This window comes from Equus asinus, chromosome 12 (assembly GCF_041296235.1).
Source record: "Equus asinus isolate D_3611 breed Donkey chromosome 12, EquAss-T2T_v2, whole genome shotgun sequence".
NCBI lineage: Eukaryota > Metazoa > Chordata > Mammalia > Perissodactyla > Equidae > Equus > Equus asinus.
Window position 1 is genome coordinate 25498217 of NC_091801.1, and position 20163 is coordinate 25518379.

Consider the following 20163-nt stretch of genomic DNA (forward strand, 5'->3'; position numbering starts at 1 on the left):
AAAGCAGAGTGCTGTGCTCTTGATAAGTTGAGGAGACTAAGATCAGAGGTCAGGAAGGCCGAAGCAGCTAGTAAGGCAGCTCAAATTTTCAGGGCTGAGTCCCTAAGAGGAGGTAGTGACACAGAGAAAGAGCTCCAGAAATCCGGATGGGACCCCTTGGATCTGCTGCTGAATACTAACCCAAGTATGTGTGAGGTGAAGCTCCGTAAGGCCAGGCAAAGAGCATGCAGGAGCTGTAAGCTGAAGTTTCTGGAGATCACACTGCGCTGGGAGACTCTCAAGTTCCCACCAGCCAGAGTGGACTGTGCTCGGTGAATACCCAGGGCATTCAGTGGAGGGCCCAGAGGGGACGTACTTCTTTAGCAGTGGGGCTACACTAGCCCTTGTAAAGGCTGCTTCAGACCCACGCCATCAGCGTAAAACCAGGCCTCAGAAGGAGCAAGCTGATCCACATGTAACTTCACTGCCCGGAGAACAAGTGCCAACACACTTTAAAGAAATACAACATACTCCAGCACCTGACAATGTAAAATTCACAATGTCCATCTCCAATGAACAAAATACGTGGCATGTGAACAAGGAGGAAAATGTAACCCATAATCACGAGAAAAGTCAGTCAATAGAAAGAGATTTAAAACAACAGATCATGAAATTAGCAGACAGATTTTAAAAGAGCTACTATAAATATGCTCAACGATTTAAAGGAAACAAGAAATGAGAGAAACAGAAGATACAGAAACGAGATGGAACATCTAGACCAGGAAAATACAATATGTGAAATGAAAAATTCACTAGATGAGAAGAGTTCATAGAAATCTCCAGCAAGAAATTAAAATAAATTAAAACAAAAAAGGAAGAAAATGCAGGGCACTAAAGAGCCCTGGAGATTCAGACACTTCACAAATGAAGGTTTAGGTCTCCCCTCTAGGTATTAAAAAAAGAAAAGACCAGCTCAAGTGCAAGCCAAGGGGGAAGAGGGTCACAAATGTGTAGCAGACACAGGGAGTCACAATATTAACTACGGCTTCATGACTAGTTACCCAAAAGCAGCGGCACAGCAGCGATCACTATCTTCTCTGCTCTATCTGTAAATTTTCCGTAAATGCAACAACTTATCTTTCTGTTCCTCCCTACTTCATATCACCTTGATACATGAATTGTTGGGAGTGGTTAACTTTATACTTTTGTCTTCAGGTTAAAAATATTCAGCAGGGAATGTAAATACACTCAATGGTCACTTGACAGGGATATGTTCTGAGAAATGTGTCAATAGGCGATTCCATCATAGTGCAAACATCAGCGTGTACTTAACAAACCGAGACGGTACCGCCTACTCCACACCTAGGCTCTATGGTGCAGCCTATTGCTCCTAGGCTACAAACCTGCACAGCATGTCGCTGTGCTGAGCACTGTAGGCAACTGTCACACACTGGTGTTTGAGTATTTAAACATATTTAAACACAGAAAAGGTACATGGGTACCATAAAAATATGGTAGAAAAGACAAAAAAGGGTGCACCTGTATAGGGCACTTACCATGAATGGAGCCTGCAGGACTGGAAGTTGCTCTGGGTGAGTCCGTGAGTGATCAGTGTGAATGTGAAGGCCTAGGACATCACTGAACACTACTGTACATTTAGGCTACACTAAATTTATAAAAAAATATTTTTCTTTCTTCAATGAATGAACCTTTGCTGTTAGTGCCATCAAGTCACTTCTGACTCTTAGCAACACTGTGTACAGCAGAGTGGAACCCTGCCTGGTCTTTTTGCCCCATCCTTCACCTGCTAGCGCTACATCAGATGATGCTCTGCTCCTATTCATAGGGTTTTCATGGCCAATTTTTTTAGCAGTGGGTGGCCACGTCCTTCTTCCTAGTCTGTCTTAGTATGAAATCTCCGCTGAAACCTGTCCACCATGGGTGAGCCTGCTGGTATTTGAAATACTGGTGGCATAGCTTTCAGCATCACAGCAACACGCAGCTGTCATAGTACGACAACCAATAGAGAGTGGTGTGGTCCTCTGCTGGGAAACGAACCCAGACCACAGTGGTGAGAGCACCAAATCCTAACCACTAGGCCACCAGCGCTGGCAAAATTAACCTTAGCTTACTATAACTATTTTACTTTATAAACTTTTCAAATTTTTTAAAACTTTTTGACTCTTTTGTAATAATAGCTAAAACACAAATACACTGAACAGCTATACAAAAATATTTTTTCTTTATATCCTTATTTATATAACCTTTTTTCTATTTTTGAATTTTATTTTTTTTTTCACTCTTTAAACTGTTGTTAAAAACTAAGACACAAACACACACATTAGCCCAGGACTACAGAGGGTGAAGATCATCAATATCACTGCCTTCCACCTCCACATCTTGTCCCACTGGGAGGTCTTCTGGGGCAGTAACATGCATGGAGCTGTCATCTCCTATGATAACAATACCTTCTTCTGCAACACCTCCTGAAGGACCTGCCTGAGGCTCTTCTTGAGGAGGTGTCACTCTTTTCAGAAATATGTCCATGGTGGTTGGCTTGGTTTGTTCCTTTTTTCCATCACAGATTTGCTTGTAAGCAGATAATCACCATGAACATTCCTCTCTGTTAATGAAAACCTTTCAGTGTTGGGGTTCATGTCTTCAAACTTTTTAAGGAGCTTGTTGAGGTCTGCAAAAGCTTCTGCTAAACCCTCCACTGTGAATTTTCTTTGGGCTTCTTTCTCTTCTCTTGCAATAATTTTATGACGGCTATGATGTCACTAGGTGATAGCAATTTTTCAGTTCTGTTATAATCTTACGGGACCCTGTCATATATGTGGTCTGTCATTGATCAAAATGTCATTATGCAATGCAGGACTGTACTTAAAATGGTAATTAGTATCACATAGTAATTGATACCATGGACCACTGCCCAGAGATGGCCAAGATAACTGGTGTCATCCCATTTTGGGGAAAGGGTAAGAGTAACTTCATTATATCAGATGTAACTGGCTTAATTTTGTACACCCCTGGGTTAAGAATGATTTTTATATTTCTAAAAGGTTGTAAACAAACAGAAAACAAGGAGAATATGTGACAGAGACCATGTAAGGCCAGCAGAGCCTAAAATACTTACTACTATGGATCGCTTAATAGAAAAAGTTTGCTGAACCTCAATTATATGAAGACTTGCACCTTTTAAGGGGAAACTATAAAGCTGCCATTGCTGTCACATGAAGTTAAAATACTTGTAGAAGGGTGTGGATATAGTGAGTAGTCAAAGGAGTAGGCGGTGCCAGGGATTAAGTTACTGTCAGCTCCACAGCTCTCCTAGACTCAATTCGGTGATGCTGGAGCTTGAACTGTGCAAATTACATTTTCCTTTGTCAGCAGGTTTCTGATTAGCATCCACCACATGACACACTAGAGAGATTGCAAGGCTGGAGGAGGGACAAGTGTTTTGTCCCTTCTGTTTGCTTCCTGTTCCTGCCAGCATTGCCCGGGTCTAGCCCTTAATCATGGTGGCAGCAACTGATTCCATTCTCCAGCTTTTACTGACACTCCCAGAACCAGCTTCACTGCAACCCCTCAGAGGTACCAGCACTGACAGCAGTGTCGCCTCCTCCAAGGCCTGAGGCCCAGCTCCATGGAGCTCCTCCCCAAGCTTCCAGGTTCTGATAACACCAACCTCTTCCCTGTGTTACCCACATCCGTGGAAGAGCAGCTACTTTCTGCAATCACATCTGTGTTCCATTTTTGCTTTTTTCAATTCTTCAACCTCTTTGTCTAATTTTCTTAAATTATCTCGGTTAAAATATCTACTGTGATTTCTGTTTTCCCAAGAGGACCCTGACTGATACAAGCAAGTTTTCAATAAATATTTGGCAAATAAATAAATACCAGGCACTGTATTATGCACTGGGGTTATGGCAACAAGACAGGCTGGGACCCTGTCTTGATGAAGTGAGTATTTAACTACCATTATAATAAGTGCTATGAAGGGCTATGGTCTTATAGCAATGACCTTAATAAAAAAAGGGTACAAGATACATTATATTTAAGCCTAGAATTTGGGGTCTAATCACAAGGAGCTTTAGACTTTGGAACGTTAAAAGATTATGAGTAAAAAAGATAGGACAGACCTGTACTTCAGAATGATGAATCTAGCAGCAGCTTAGTACTGTTTGATATAAGAAGTTATGAGAGGAAACGTAAGAGACTACTGTAATAATCTAGGTTAGAAGTACAGAAATCCTGAATAAGGTTATGGTAGGACTGGAATGAATAAAATGAATACAGGAAACATGGTAGAGACAGAGTCATAGGTTTTAGTAACTGACTAAATGCAGACAACAAAGAAGACTGGACTAGTCAATGGCATCTGAATCTTCCACTGCTAGTAAATTAAAAGTGAAAGTGGTAATAACACAAAAAGAAGTAGACTATTTAAGAAGTGATATCCAGAAGGCAGTCTAAAATTTCTGAGAAGTCAATACTACAGTTATAAACTTGTGTGTTAGCCAAAAAGAGGAGAGCTTCTATCCATGTGTAAAGTGTAATTTTATATAATTCAAAATTAATTACACTATACATACCCCCTGAATTGGTGCTCCAGGGATCATGGCCATATTTGCACGTATTTCTTCATCATTTAAACTCAGGCCCATGTACTGAGAGAGCTCCGGATACAGCTTAGGATAGAGATCTAATATAAATAAATAAATGAATGAATGAATAAAGAAAAAAACATTGGTAGAATATTCAAAATGAAAACTGTTGTTATTGTGGGCTTATGATTGTTTTAAAAAAATTACATTACATTTAATTTATAAAATCTAGGATGAATTTAAATTAGGAATCTGGAAAAGCACTTCCCTATCTCTGTAAGGACAATTAGAAGTGGAAAACAGAAAAAATTTAAGATGAAAGTCATAAAATATGAAGACATTTGAACTGAAATAACCAGAGATTTCTAAATACTCAAGAGTACAGATTTTTCCAAGTAAGCTATTTTGCCCTTCCGTTTTCTTAAAATAAACCTATGTAACTAGCAATTTTGTAAGCATACCACTGATTCTCCAATTCAGAACAACTGACAAAATGTCTACTGTCAAGCCAGCTACTTTATAACTCATTTAGTAAACATGGCTATGAAACGATTCTTAACTACAAAAAAAAAAAAAAAAATCAAAGCTTGTAAATTTATTTAGTGTCATATTTTAAGAATGTTAACCACATTCCAAAGAACTCTTGGAAACAATATAGTTAAATATTAATAGTACTTAACTTAGTAGCAGAGTTAGGTACTATTTCCCAAAGTGCTTTTTTACATGATTTCTGACTTAAAATGGATTTTCTAAAAGAAATTTATTGTTATAAATAGTTATGATAGTCCACAAAAACCTATTTAATACTCCGTACGTATCTTAAGTCACATTATTTAAGGGCTGTGTCCTGAATCCCTATGAACTCAGAGGAAGAGGGACCAAAGAGAAGCGCATGGAGATTGGGGCGAGATTCCAGGATTTGGGAAGCTCCCCCAAAAGGATGTGGTTGGAAATTTCACCCCCACAATTCTGTAAAGATAGAGGACAGTTCAGGAAGTTGAAAAGAAGTTCAAGAGCAGTAGCAGGCGGCACAATTCACATAGAAGGTTTTTTCATAAATGAATCAGTCATCAGGTAGGGACTTGTGAGAGGCGATACTTAATTTTATTAACTTAATTTTCATTAAGCCGTTAAACATCTTCACATTCATAGCTCATTTTCTTGATTACAGGATTATTTTTTGAAATGAATATTTTTTTCTTCTTACCGGTAGAGCTTTAACCAACAATTTTATGCTGAATCTTTAAAGAAAATCTTGGATTCTCTATCTCAGCAAAAGAACACTTAACAGATATTTCTGTTCAAGGAAACTAAACCCAAAGTATAAACCTACTTCCATCTTGAGAGATGGGAGGAGCAGAAGCTTCAGACAAAACTGCTGGGTTGGCAGGGTTTGCAGAATAGGCAGTCTGAGCCTGAAAAAGAAAAAAAGAAAATTCTAACAATGCTATTTATATAATTATTTAAAATTCTTATATCATTTCTAAGTTAAATTCAGTACTTCCAAAAAGAAACTAAAACACCTAAATTTTATTCAAGGAATTTTAATTTCAAACACTTCAGCAATACGTTTTTCAAAGAAAATCTGCAAATCACAAATACATTTCATATTCTAAATATTTTAACAATAGCATATAAAACTTGACTAAACAGCATTCTACCTATCTTATAACCAATATTTCACAGTGCTGTTCCAAATTAATAAACTAATATTTTCAAAATTCATTATAAAATGTATACATTTTACATCTTCATTATTCTTTTACTAATTAGTCTAAGTAAAAATATTTTATTTGCATGAGGAAAAAAGCTCAACCACATTCATATAAAAAGTCACATAGAAAAACACCTAAAATCTAAACACTTAAGTTGCTAATATTTATTTTGCCATTTTAGCATATCTCATTGAAATAATCTGTATCTTCATTTTAGCAAGTATAAGAAAGGGTTATGCTATACTAAATACAAAAGTATTACAAAGTATGCAAAACACATTTTATCACTGACATGAATGATGATAAAGTAATGTAATTTATAACTGTTAAACAAACTTGCCAAAATCACTTTGACAATGGATATATTTATCAATGCTACTCATGCTCAAGCATGGCAGCAACTCTTCTCGGGGCTGCCTTCATAGCCCATGTTGTGGCGAGTCCTCCACTGATGGAAATCCTTTTTCCTTTACAGATAGATCTCACTTTCTCAAACAGCCATACATCATTTAGAGACAAGGCTGGTAATAAGTTGTATGAGCCCATCTCTAATATAACTTTTTACTTAATTGGAAATATGTCGATTAAGTAATGAAGTTTATACCTATATCTCAATCTAGTCCTGAAATTAATGCTAAGGGTAGTCACAAAGATGCTTGGAGAGATGGAAGCTTAATTTAAATAAGTACAGCCTACAAAAGTATTAAATAGTACTTCACTCATTTGGATTGTAAATGTTCTCATATGCTTGTTTTTAATTTTAAAATTTTCTTTATTACTCCAGTAACGTTGGATAATAACGTTATATAACTTTCAGGTTTACATCGTAATATAGTTCGAATTCTGTGTAGATTACATCATGTTCACCACCCAAAGACTAATTACAATCCATCACCTCACACAAATGTGCCTAATCACCCCTTCTGCCCGCCTCCCTCTCCCACTTCCCCTCTGGTAACCACTAACCCAATCTCTGTTGCCATGTGTGAGTTTGTCGTTGTTTTTATCTTCTACTTATGAGTGAGATCATATGGTATTTGACTTTCTCCCTCTGACTTAGTTCACTCAGCATAATACCCTCAAGGTCCATCCATGCTGTCAAAAGTGGCCAGATTTCATCATTTCTTACAGCTGAGTAGGATTCCATTGTGTATATATAGCACATCGTTTTTATCCATTCGTCCCTTGATGGGCGCCTAGGCTGCTTCCAAGTCTTGGCTATTGGGAATGATGCTGCAATGAACATAGGGGTGCATGTATCTTTATGCATTTGTTTTTTCAAGTTCTTTGGATAAATACCCAGCAGTGGAATAGCTAGATTACATGGTAGATCTATTCTTAATTTTTTGAGGAAACTCCATACTGTTTTCCACAGTGGCTGCACCAGTTTGCACTCCCACCAGCAGTGTATGAGGGTTCCCTTCTCTCCACATCCTCTCCAACACTTGTCATTTCCTGTCTTGTTAATTATAGCCATTCTGACTGCAGTGAGGTGATCATCTCATTGTAGTTTTGATTTGCATTTCCCTGTTAATGATGTTGAACATCTTTTCACGTGCCTGTTGGCCATCCATATATTTTCTTTGGAGAAATCTCTGTTCAGATGTTTCGCCCATTTTTTAATTGAGTTGTTGGTTTTTTTATTGTTGAGACATAAGAGTTCTTGTATATTTTGGATATTAACCCCTCATATGATGTATGGTTTACAAATATCCTCTCCCAATTGTTAGGTTGTCTTTCAATTTTGTTGATGGTTTTCTTTGCTGTGCAGAAGCTTTTTAGTTTGATGCAGTCCCATTTGTTCATTTTTTTTTTATTGTTTCCCTTACCCAGTCAGACACAGTATTTGAAAAAATGCTGCTAAGACCGAAGCCAAAGAGCGTACTGCATAAGTTTTCTTCTAGAAGTTTCATGGTTTCAGGTCTTAAATTCAAGTTTTTAATCCATTTTGAGTTGATTTTTGTGCATGGTGTAAGATAATGGTCTACTTTCCTTCTTTTGCACGTGGCTGTCCAGTTTCCCAACACCATTTACTGAAGAGACTCTCCTTTCTCCATTGCATACTCTCAGCTCCTTTGTCAAATATTAGCTGTCCACAGGTGTGTGGATTCATTTCTGGGCTCTCGATTCTGTTCCATTGATCTGAGTGTCTGTTTTTGTGCCAGTACCAGGCTGTTTTGGTTACTATAGCCTTGTGGTATATTTTGAAATCACAGTGTGTCATACCTCCAGCTTTGCTCTTTTCCCTCAGAATTCCTCTTGCTATTTGGGGTCTTTTGTTGTTCCATATAAATTTTAGGATTCTTTCCTCCATTTCTGTGAAAAATGTTGATGGAACTTTGATAGGTATTGCATTGAATCTATAGATTGCTTTAGGAAGAATGGACATTTTAACTAAGCTAATTCTTCCAAACCAAGAGCATGGAATATCTTTCCATTTCTTTGCGTCGTCTTCAATGTCTTTCAACAGTGTTTTATAGTTTTTGGTGTAAAGATCTTTCACCTCTTTAGTTAAGTTTATTCCCAGATATTTTATTCTTTTTGTTGCAATTGTAAATGGGATTGTATTCTTAATTTCTCTTTCTGCTACTTTGTTGCTAGTGTATAGAAATGCAACTGATTCTTGTATGTTGATTTTGTATCCTGTGACTTAACTGTATTCATGTACTACTTCTAAAAGTTTTTTAGTTGATTTTTTAGGGTTTTCTATATATAAAATCATGTTGTCTGCAAAGAGTGACAGTTTCACTTCTTCTGTTCCAATTTGGATCCCTTTCATTTCTTTTTCTTACCTGATTGCTCTGGCTAGGATTTCCAATACTATGGTAAATAAGAGTGATGAAAGTGGGCATTCTTGTCTGGTTCCTGTTCTTAGAGGGATAGCTTTCAGTTTTTCTGCATTCTGAATAATATTAGCTGTGGGTTTGTCATATATGGCCTTTATTGTGTCGTGGTATTTTGCCTTCTATACTGATTTTATTTTGAGTTATCATAAATGGATGCTGCATCCTGTCACATGATTTCTCTACATCTATTGAGATGATCATGTGATTTTTATTCTTCATTTTGTTAATGTGGTGTATGACGTTGATAGATTTGCAGATGTTGAACCATCCCTGCATCCCTGGAATAAATCCCACTTGATCACGGTATATGATCTTTTTAACACATTGTTGTATTCGATATGCTAGTATTTTGGTGAGGATTTCTGCAGCAATGTCAATCACTGATATTGGCCTGTAGTTTCTTTTTTTGTGTTGTCCTTGTCTGATTTTTGGTATCAGGGTAATTTTGGCTTCACAGAATGAGTCAGGAAGCTTCTTCTCCTCTTCAGTTTTCTGGAAGAGTTTGAGAAGGATCGACAGTAAGTCTTCTTTGAATGTTTGGTAGAATTCACCAGGGAAGCCATCTGGTCCTGGACTTTTATTTTTGGGGAGGTTTTTGATTACTGTTTCGATCTCCTTACTGGTGATTGGTATACTCAAATTCTCTACTTCTTGGTCCAGTTTTGGAAGGTTGTATGATTCTAAGAATTTACCCATTTCTTCCAGATTATCCAATTTGTTGGCATATAGCTTTTCATGGTATTCTCTTATAATCTTTTTTATTTCTGAGGTGTCCATTGTAATTTCTCCTCTTTCATTCCTCATGTTGTTTATTTGAGCCTTCTCTTTTTCTTGGTGAGTCTAGCTAAAGGTTTGTCAATTTTGTTTATCTTTTCAAAGAACCAGTTCTTGACTTCATTAATTTTTTCTATTGTTTTTTTAGTCTCTATTTTGTTTATTTCTGCTCTGATTTTTATTATTTCCTTCCTTCTGCTGATTTTGGGCTTTGTTTGTTCTCCTTTTTCCAGTTTCTTTAGCTGCACTGTTACACTGTTTGGGATTTTTCTTGTTTGTTGAGGAAGGCCTGAATTGCTATAAACTTCCCTCTTAGAAACGCTTTTGCTGTATCCATAGATTTTGGCATGCCGTATTTTCATTTTCATTTGTCTCCAGGAATTTTATGATTTCTCCTTAGAATTCTTCACTGACCCAATCGTTGTTCAGTAGCATTTTGTTTAATCTCCACACTTTTGTTGCTTTTCTGATTTTCTTGTAGTTGATTTCTAGTTTCATACCAGTGTGGTCAGAAAAGATGCTTGGTATTATTTCAATCTCAAATTTCTCTTTTTTTTTAAGCCAGAAAGTCTTTGCAAGTATTTCTGAGTGTTTTTTTTTTTTTTTAATGATTTTAGGTTTTTTCCTTTTCTTCCCAAAGCCCCCTGGTACATAGTTGTGTATTCTCAGTTGTGGGTCCTTCCAGTTGTGGCTGTGGGATGCTGCCTCAGCATGGCCTGATGAGCAGTGCCATGTCTGCGCCCAGGATTCGAACCGGCGAAACCCTGGGCCGCCGAAGCAGAGCACATGAACTTAAGCACTTGGCCACATGGCCAGCCCCTCGATCTTAAATTTCTTGAGACTTGTTTTATGGCCTAATATGTGATCTATCCTGAAGAATGCTCCATGTGCAGTTGAAAAGAATGTGTATTCTGTGGTTTTTGAATGAAATACTCTATATATTTATATCTACTAAGTCTGTCCAGTCTAATGTGTCATTTAAGGCCAATATTTCCTTACTGATCTTCTGTTTGGATGATCTATCCACTGGTGTAAGAGGAGTGTCAAAGTTTCCTCCTATTATTATGTTACTATTTCTCCTTTTATGTCTGTTAATAACTGCTTTATATATTATATGTTGGGTGCAGAGATATTTACAAGTGTTATATCCTCTTCTTTGATTGTTCCCTTTATCATTATGTAGTGTCCTTCTCTCTCTTGCTATAGTTTTTATTTTAAAGTCTATTTTGCCTGATATAAGTATTGCTACTCTAGCTTTCTTTTCTTTGCCATTTGCATGGAGTATCTTTTTCCATCCTTTCACTTTCAGTTTGTGAGTGTCTTTAGGTCTGAAGTGTGTTTCTTGTATGCTGCAATACACATGGGTCTTGTTTTTTCTCTAATCGGCCACCTTATGCCTTCTGATTGGAGCATTCAGTCCAGTGACATTTAAAGTAGCTATTGATAAATATGTATTTGCCATTTTGCTACTTTTTTTTTCTGGGCGTTTTAGTAGTAATTCTCTGTTCTTCTTCTCTTGCTCTCTTCCCTTGTGGTCTGATGGCTTTCTTTAGTATTATGTTTGATTTCTTTCCTCTTATTTATTTATTATAGGTTTCTGGTTTGTGATTACCATGAGAGTTCATATATAATATTCTACGTATACAGCAATCTATATTGAGTTGGTAGTCTCTTTAGTTAGACCTCTTTCTAAAAGTTCTACACTTTTACTCCCCTCCTCCCACATTTTATGTTTTTGAAATCATATTTAATCTCTAATTTTGTGTTTCTATCTGTTACCCTCTTATCATTGAAATAGGTAATTTTAGTACTTTTGTCTTTTAACATTCATATTATCTTCATAGGTGGTTGATCTGCTATCTTTACTGTATTTTTGCCTTTACCAGTGGTTTTATTGCCTGTTTTTTTTTCTTTTTTTTTTTTTGATAATTTTCTTATCCCTATTTATGGTCTTCTCTTTCCCACTCAAATAAGTTCCTTCAGCATTTCTTGTAGAACTGGCTTCTTGGTGATAAACTCCTTTAAGTTTTGCTTGCCTGAGAAACTATTTATCTCTCCTTCTATTCTGAATGATAACCTTGCTGAATAGAGTATTCTCATATGCTTGTTACCGAGTCATTGTTTAATGTTCATTATTTCATAATTTGTCATATTTGAAACTGAAATAAAACGTGGCATGAAAATATAATTTTAAGTAATGATCCACAAACTCAAAGTATGTTAAATTTTGAAAGTTCCTCAACCAGTTATCAGCTAAAAGGAGCTAGTGGCCAGTGGATTACTTCTTGGATAATATCTCAGAAAAAAAAATACTATTCAGCACTAAAAAGAAATGAGCTATCAAGCCATGAAAAGACATAGAAGGAACTTAAACATATATTACTAAGTGAAAGAAACCAATCCAAAAGGCTGAAGACAGTATGATTCCAACCAGTGTGGAAAAGGCAAAACTTCAGAGACACTAAAAAGATGAGTGATTTCCAGGGATTAGTAGGGAGAGAGGGAAGAAGAAACAGAGCACAGAGCATTTTTAGAACAGTGCAAGTACTTTGTAAGATACTACAATGATGGCTATGTCATTATACATTTGTCAAACCCAATAGTGTGTACAACACCAAGAGTGAACCTTAATGTAAACTACAGACTTTGTGTGGTAATAATATCAGTGTAGGTAATCAACTGCAACGTACCACTCTGGTGAGGATGCTGATAGTAGGAAGGATGTGCACTGTGTAGGGGTTGGGGGTGATGGGTGTACTGTGGAAACTCTTACTTCTCATTCAATTTTGCTGTGACCTAAAACTATTCTAAATAGAATTTATTAAGTAAAAAATTGTTTCCTTTTACATTGGCTATTATTTTCTTTTTTTTAATTCATTGTTATTGCTCTTATCCAAAGAATACTAAAATAAGAATATATACAGAAAGCTCTCTGCAAAGTTATATATTTAATTATTACATAATCTGTAGTAAAAATAAAACAAAAGAAAGATGGTACAACAAGGGCTTAAGGACTGTAAGCCACTAAACGTAACAAATTATTTCACACTTACTTGAAATCTCGAACTATTAAAAAAGGGGGGGGGGAGGTGCCCAAGGAGTACACAGTTACTGGCATGTTGTTTCTGCCATTTCAGAAAGCATGTGGAGAGATCATGCTTGTGGAGCCACCAGTGTCAACCTCTGCTCACTGTGTTAGGAAACTGTTGAGCACTGGATCCCTGTATCATTGTTTCTTAAAAGCTTATTTTGTATAGGCAGAGCAACCACAGGCTCCTGCTAAGGGTTCACAACGGATAGAGAGGTTCAGGGATTATATGAGGCCGAAAGCCACGGCCTAATGGCTATTGTAAAACAGTTTACAAAATATGAACTGCCAGGTCATTGCTGCAGTTAGCTTTGCTGTGGTGTAAAAGGCCAAAAGATTAGAAAATGAATACTACCTCTTCAGGGGCATCTCAAGAACAAGAACAACAAAACCACCTACCATAAAAAATGAAGCAAAAATAAAAATACAGCCCAAGACTTCAGTGGCTAGGTTAGGAATACTTTTAAATCCAGCAAGAATAAAAAAACCACATTTCTCCCTCCTTACTCACTGCTCTATCTCCAAGCAGTAGCTAGATTCCTGCTTGGAACCATAAAACATCTTCTAATGGAAATATTCACGTATTTTGCTTCTCCTTAACGAGGTCAGTCTGATAGCCCTCTTTATTTTCCAAGCCAACATTTGTCAATATCAACTCTGTCCTCCTTTTTCTGCTATTTTCAAATAACAAACCTGCTCAAAGTCAACTATGGTTAATTTAAGAGTTCAATTCTATAAAAACTAACAAAAAAGGGTGAAAACAGAAATTAGTCATTCTTTCATATCCATCTGCAAATCCTTATCACTTAGTGTTCTGATGTCATATTAATGGTTTATCTGTTATTCTTGAATGCTAAATATTTCAGGAAAAAACTTCTTAAAAAGAGTGTGCTTATTCACATGAACTTGGTGGAAATAAAAACCACATGGGAAAATACTGACAAAACACTGAAGAAAGAACCAATAGAGCATTTAGGATAACTGAACAGGCCACTTAAAACTGGGAGCCATCAAAGCCTCGGCAGCCAAACAGCAGATTTCAGAGATTTTTTTTTTTTTTTTGAGGAGGATTAGCCCTGAGCCAACATCTGCCACCAATCCTCTTTTTGCTGAGGAAGACTGGACCTGAGCTAACATCCGTGCCCATCTTCCTCTATTTTACATGTGGGACACCTGCCACAGCATGGCTTAATGAGTGGTACAATGTCTGCACCTGGGATCTGAACCGGCGAACCCTGGGCTGCCAAAGTGGAACATGTGCACTTAACCGCTGTGCCACTGGGCCAGCCCCAGATTTCAAGAGATTTTACAAACCACATTTTGACGTCCCTAGTGGATCTATGATGGAAAATATGTGTTCCGGATCTGGCCCTCATACTTCCCAATCATTGCCACAAGGTTAATAATTCCAGCCACACATTTGTTAGTATTGCCAGGTTTTTTTTCACCCTATAAAAAGGTTAACATTTTGTCTAAAAAACGCTTGTATTCTTGAGGTTGTTTAAGACTTCTCACAAATGTGTAATAAACTTTTTATGCTCATTAGATTAATTATTAAGAAGTAAATCTCAGAGTAAACTGAAGTCAAGGCCTCAAGTAAAATGATCTTTAGTGTAAGAAGCTTTGAAGCACTAAACAACTCAAAAAGAATTTCATCACATTTATTGTATTAAAAAGATTCTAGGGGGGCTGGCCCAGTGGTGTAGTGGCTAAGCTGGTATGCTCCACTTTGGCAGCCTGGGGTTTGCAGGTTCAGATCCCAGGTATGGACCTACACATCACTCATCAAGCCATGCTGTGGCGGCATCCCACATAGAACAGAGAAAGACTGGCACAGATGTTAGCTCATCCACAATCTTCTTCAAGCAAAAAGAGGAAGACTGGCAACAGATGTTAGCTCAGGGCCAATCTTCCTCACCCCCCCCCCCCAAAAAATTCTAGGAACAAAGAAGTACAACAGAGTTTATCTTGTCAAATTGTATCTTGTCAAATTAAAAGAATAAACAACAGCTGAAAAAAATCTGATTTTATAAGAAATCAAGGTGAAAGTAAATGAAACAAAATGGGTTTATTAAACACTACAAATTATCTCCAGTTAAAAACAACAATAAAACTTTAAAAAATAGCAAGGATTGACCTCAATCCCAAACCTTCTTCTTAAGCAGAAGTATCTGTCTTCAGAGCTAATATTTACATGAAGGACTATAAAATTTTTGACTTTATGAAACTAGAAATACTATAATCCTTAACATAGTCATTTAGACCGTGAATACATGAAATGTCTGCGGCTTACATCTAAAAGGAAATAAATCACTATGCTTTCATTCTGCTTTTACACTACTGCTCTTCTAAAAGCAGCAGGTACTTCAATATTTCTATAATTGTTAACTTTAAAGAGAAGGGAAGGAATTATTTCAAAGATTGGTCATACTTGAAGATCCAAAAGAACAATGTACTAATTTTGAACAAAAGTATGAACGTCCAAAAATTTGGAGTCTATTTTACCAACTTAAATATGTTGCATTTAATTTAAATTTTAAATAGCTATCTTTGAAGAGTTTAGGTCCAGTTTTAAAGAAATATCCCCTGCCCATTAATTCATACTGAAATGAAAAAGAATCGCTGGCTTTTCTGTAACTTTTTAGTCTGCAATTACTAAATTGAAAAAAAGTTTATGAAGTGGACAAATGAACAAATATATCTGTTATTTAAGTTTCTTGCTTCGCTTCCCCTCTAACTAGAATGCATGGCATAGTATTAAAAAAAGCAGTACTTAAATAACTTCAACATACCTGAATTACTTTGTCTACCTTCAGGTCTTCAAGAGATGGGTACAGAGACATTTTTGCAGGATTTTTCTAAAGAAAAGTCAAACAAATAAATTGCTGTAATTCAAATTTCACGAAAATTTAACTAGTATGTGCAGCCAACAACATACATATAAACGTGTAAATATTTAAAATAAGAAACATTTAAATTGCAAAATGCATGGAAAATATGAACAGCTAGGCTATACTAAAAACTGTTAACTGTTACCAAACTACCTCTCCCTCCCCTCCCTTCCTACTACCATCAAACCACATCCACTACAGATTTTAAACTTCTTTCAAGGAAAAGTCCCTTCATTTCAAAAGTTTAGAAAATCAAAGAGAACGGCTATGTGACTTCCCTAGTTTACACAAGTGTTTGGCAACTGAATGAGGGTTATATCCCTCTGATAAAAACCTAAAACGGTTCATGTGCAATGTCTGTACAACCTCTATCATTAGTAAATCAAATATATATACACATTTATGTACATAAAAAAAGCATACGCCAACTGTTAACAATAGTCTTATCTTCAGAAAACATGAATGAAATAATAGTAAGAGACAGAGCGATAAGAGGGAGATTTTTACATTTTAAACATTTCTATATTGTTCAATGTTTTTTAGTGACCACGAATTGTTTTCTGGAGAGTCATGTGTTGCTTAACAATGGGGCTATGTTCTGAGAAATGCGTCATTAGGCAATTTCGTTGTGTGAACATCACAGAGTATACTTACACAAACCAGATGGTATAGCCTACTACACACCTAGGCTGTATGGTACTAATCTTATAGAACCACCACTGTAAATTAAGTCCACTGTTGACTGAATCGTTGTTATGTGGTGCACGACCATAATTTAAAACAAAATTCTCTAAAAGTATCATAAGGTTATGTACTTTGAAATTTTGTTAAGCTATTCTGAGATGACTACCTGGTATTTTCTTTAAACCCAACAAAACAGAATATATCCTAAATTGGTACAGGATTTGACATAGGTTCTTGAGCCGGCTATCAATTTATTACCTCTCATCTCCAAATCCACCCATTATTGGCTGCTCTGCAATAATGGAGATGGGCCCTTTAAATATTGCTCTTTCACCAGCTGGCAGGATGTTAATCTCTGTCAGTAGAGGGAGGTGGAGAAACACTGAATGAGAAAGGGTTTTTTCTTCCAAGTTCCAGTGTACTACTTCTGCCAGGCTCCTGCAGTACCTGCTTCTCTACACATCTTGCTCCTGTAGGGAGCAGCTTCTTAAACACCCAGCTCCTGCAGTGCACAGCAGCCAACAGTGACCCCAGCACTCTGTTCAGCAGCTTCCCAGCATGGTGCCATCAGCAAGGCATGTCCCCATGAGTAACTTCCCCTAGCAACTCATCAATTGGCTTGCAGCAAGTTCCAAGGTGCAGCACCTCCCCGTGGATGGTCTCCCTCAGCACCCCAAAGGGAGAATTTCCAGTAAGTTTGGTAGCTCAGAAACTTCACCACCCACTGAGGGATGGCTACACTCTCGCCAACAGGGCCTGGATCTTCCTGGGGCACTCTACGTCAGCCCTGGGGTTAGTAGATACTTATTAAACCTCCTCTTCCTGTATTTATTAAAGTTCTCTTTACTTCTTACTAGCCAATCCCTCTTTCTTCAATCATGCTATAGTTCATAATCCTGCACATTAAACTTTCACTCTTCAAATTACTAGGTGGTTTCTGAGTCTTGGTTGGATGCTAAATAACAACAGGTTTTTTTCAATTGATATACTTCACATACCATAAAATTCACTCTTTTAAAGTATACAATTCAGTAGTTTTAAGTATATTCAGAGTTGTACAACCACCTCTACCATCTAACATTAGAACGTTTCCATCATCTCAAAAAGCAACTTCATGCCCACCCATTCTTCCTTCCCCTCAGCTCCAGGCAACTACCAATCTACTTTCTGCCTCTCGATTTGCCTATTCTGGACATTTAATTCAGAATCAGGGAAGATGTGGCCTTCTGTGTCGGGTTTCTTTCAGTGAGTATAATGCTTTTAAGGTTGATCCACGTTGCAGCACTTACCAGTACTTCATTCCTGTCTCTGGCTGAATAATATCCCATTGTATGGATATACCACATTTTGGATATCTGCTCATTCAGTTGGTGACATTTTGGACTGTTTTACACATGTTCACTATTATGAACTTTGACTACTGAGAATAATGCTAGTAATAAACATTTACATCCAAATATTTGTGTAAACACATATGTTTAATTCTCTTGGTATATGGCTAGGAGCAGAATTGCTAGGTCATATTGAAACTCTATGTTTAACTTTTTTGAGGAACTGCCAAACTGGTTTGCAAAGTAGCTGCACCATTTTACATTCCCACCAGCAACACACAAGGGAGGGTTCCAATTTCTCCATATCCTCAACAATACTTGCTATCGTCTGGCTTTTTTATTACATCATCCTAGTAGATGTGAAGCACCATGTCATTGTAGTTTTGATTTGTATTTCCCTAATGAATAATGATGTTGAGCATCTTTTCATGTGCTTATCAGCCATTTGTATATCTTTGTAGAAATGTCTATATAAATCCTTTACTCATGTTACTTCCTCTCCTTGCCTACTTGCCCTGGACTAGAACCTCCAATAAAATGCTGAATAAAAGTGGCCTGATACAGTTTTTAAAGGGAAAATAGGGCTTAGCTTTGAGAATAAAATGCAGGTTCTTGAGAAAGCACAGTCAAATATGACTTGATTCTATTAATCCAGGGAAACAAAATGGAGTACCTCTTCTTTGTCTCAAAGGATCCGTTCCCTAGCAGACTTCCCCTTAAACACATTTTACTTAAACCTTCAATCATTTTGTCAACATCACAAACAAAATCATTTTAAATTCACTGGAATAAATGTTGAGTGGTAATCTAATACAATTTCTATTTTTGGTTTCTATTTTTGGTTCTGCGACTGGCTACCTGCAAGATCCCATTTTCCTCATGAAAAACAAACTGGATGAGTTGGTTCATTTCAAAACTTGATGAGTAGTCTTCCAAATTTTTTTCCCCATAGAAGCTTTCATTCAAACAAATATTAACTGAAGTTGTCTGAACAACTCTGAAATCACTCATATCCAGACACGCAAGCCTAGAGAAAAGAATGAGCTTTTGAGAACTTGTAAAAAATAACAAGTATCACCCCAACAGATACATTTTTTTTTTGAAACTTAGTTTCAGGTTTGCTCTAAGTATGCTGATTTTAATTAACTTGCACCATTCTTCTAAAATACAAAGGATTCTACAATGATTTTACTTCAAACTATTTTCTTGGCCTCATTTCATCCAATTTCTTTCGAAGCATTACAATGTTCTAGCCACAAACGACTTCCTATTTCCCACAGAGATCAAGTGCTTCTGTGCCTCCCTATCTTTGCAAAAGCTACTTTCTCTTCCTGGAATGTCCTTCTAGGACTTCTCTACCAAAATCCTAGTTAAGAGCCACTTCTGTGAAGGCAGCTTTGATGACCTCAATCATGGGTTCAGCAGGACAGCAGCAAACAAAGAAACAGTTAACTGGCTATCACCCCAGGGCTCAGAGCAGAAGTAACAGACAAAAACACCCATCTCCCAGTCTTCCCCTGAGATCTATCTGCCTACTTCTAAAGGTGCTGCCTGAGGGTCTAGCTTCCAATCATCTAGAATCTAGGTGCTGAGTGAGATCCTCCCCTTTGGGACACACAGATCGTGGCACACCCTGAACTACTGGGGGTCACTGAGAATAAAGTAGGCTGCTTGGACAACTAAAAAGGTATGAGAGACAAGAGCTAGGGCAGGGTTGAAGAATAAGGTTCATCTCCTAATGAAGCTAGGTGTTCAAGACTAGGAGAGGTGGCTTAATCATTGAAATCAACACACAGAATCAAGGAAAACAAAGAAACAGAGGAATATGTTCCAAATGAAAGAACAAGATAAAATCTCAGTAAAAAGTTTCAATAAAACGGAGATAAGTGATTTACTTGATAAAGAATTCAAAGTAACATTCATAAAGATGCTCACTGAGCTCAGGAGAACAATAGATGAACAAAGTGAGAATTTCAAAAGGTACAAAAAATATAAGAAAGTACCAATTAGAAGTCACAGAGCTGAAGAATACAATAACTTAGCTGAAAAATACAGTAAAGAGCTTCAACAGCAGACTAGATGAAGCAGAAGAAAGGATCAGTGAACTCAAAAACAGGGCGGTGGAACTCCAATCAGAGCAGCAAAAAGAAAAAAGAATGAAAAAGAGTCAAGGTAGTGTGGGGGATCAGAATGGGCCACCCCAAAATGTGCCTCTTTGCCTCAGCTTGATTATTTTTAACAACAAAAT

The 20163-nt window shown here is 37.0% G+C and overlaps 1 protein-coding gene across 3 annotated transcripts in view; it reads right to left on the bottom strand.

Moving 5' to 3' along the window:
• Positions 1–20163, bottom strand: part of SDCBP (syndecan binding protein) — a 40897-nt gene that overhangs the window by 9403 nt on the left and 11331 nt on the right. For 2 of the 3 annotated variants that reach the window (XM_070481223.1, XM_070481224.1), the window contains exons 2-5: positions 16843–16939; positions 15802–15867; positions 5920–6001; positions 4575–4684 (exon numbers count right to left, since the gene is read on the bottom strand). In XM_070481223.1, the coding sequence (XP_070337324.1) occupies positions 4575–4684; positions 5920–6001; positions 15802–15852 (243 nt within the window). In that variant the 5' untranslated portion in view covers positions 15853–15867; positions 16843–16939. The remainder of the gene's footprint in view (positions 1–4574; positions 4685–5919; positions 6002–15801; positions 15868–16842; positions 16940–20163) is intronic. The other variant, XM_044780189.2, reaches the window with a different exon arrangement.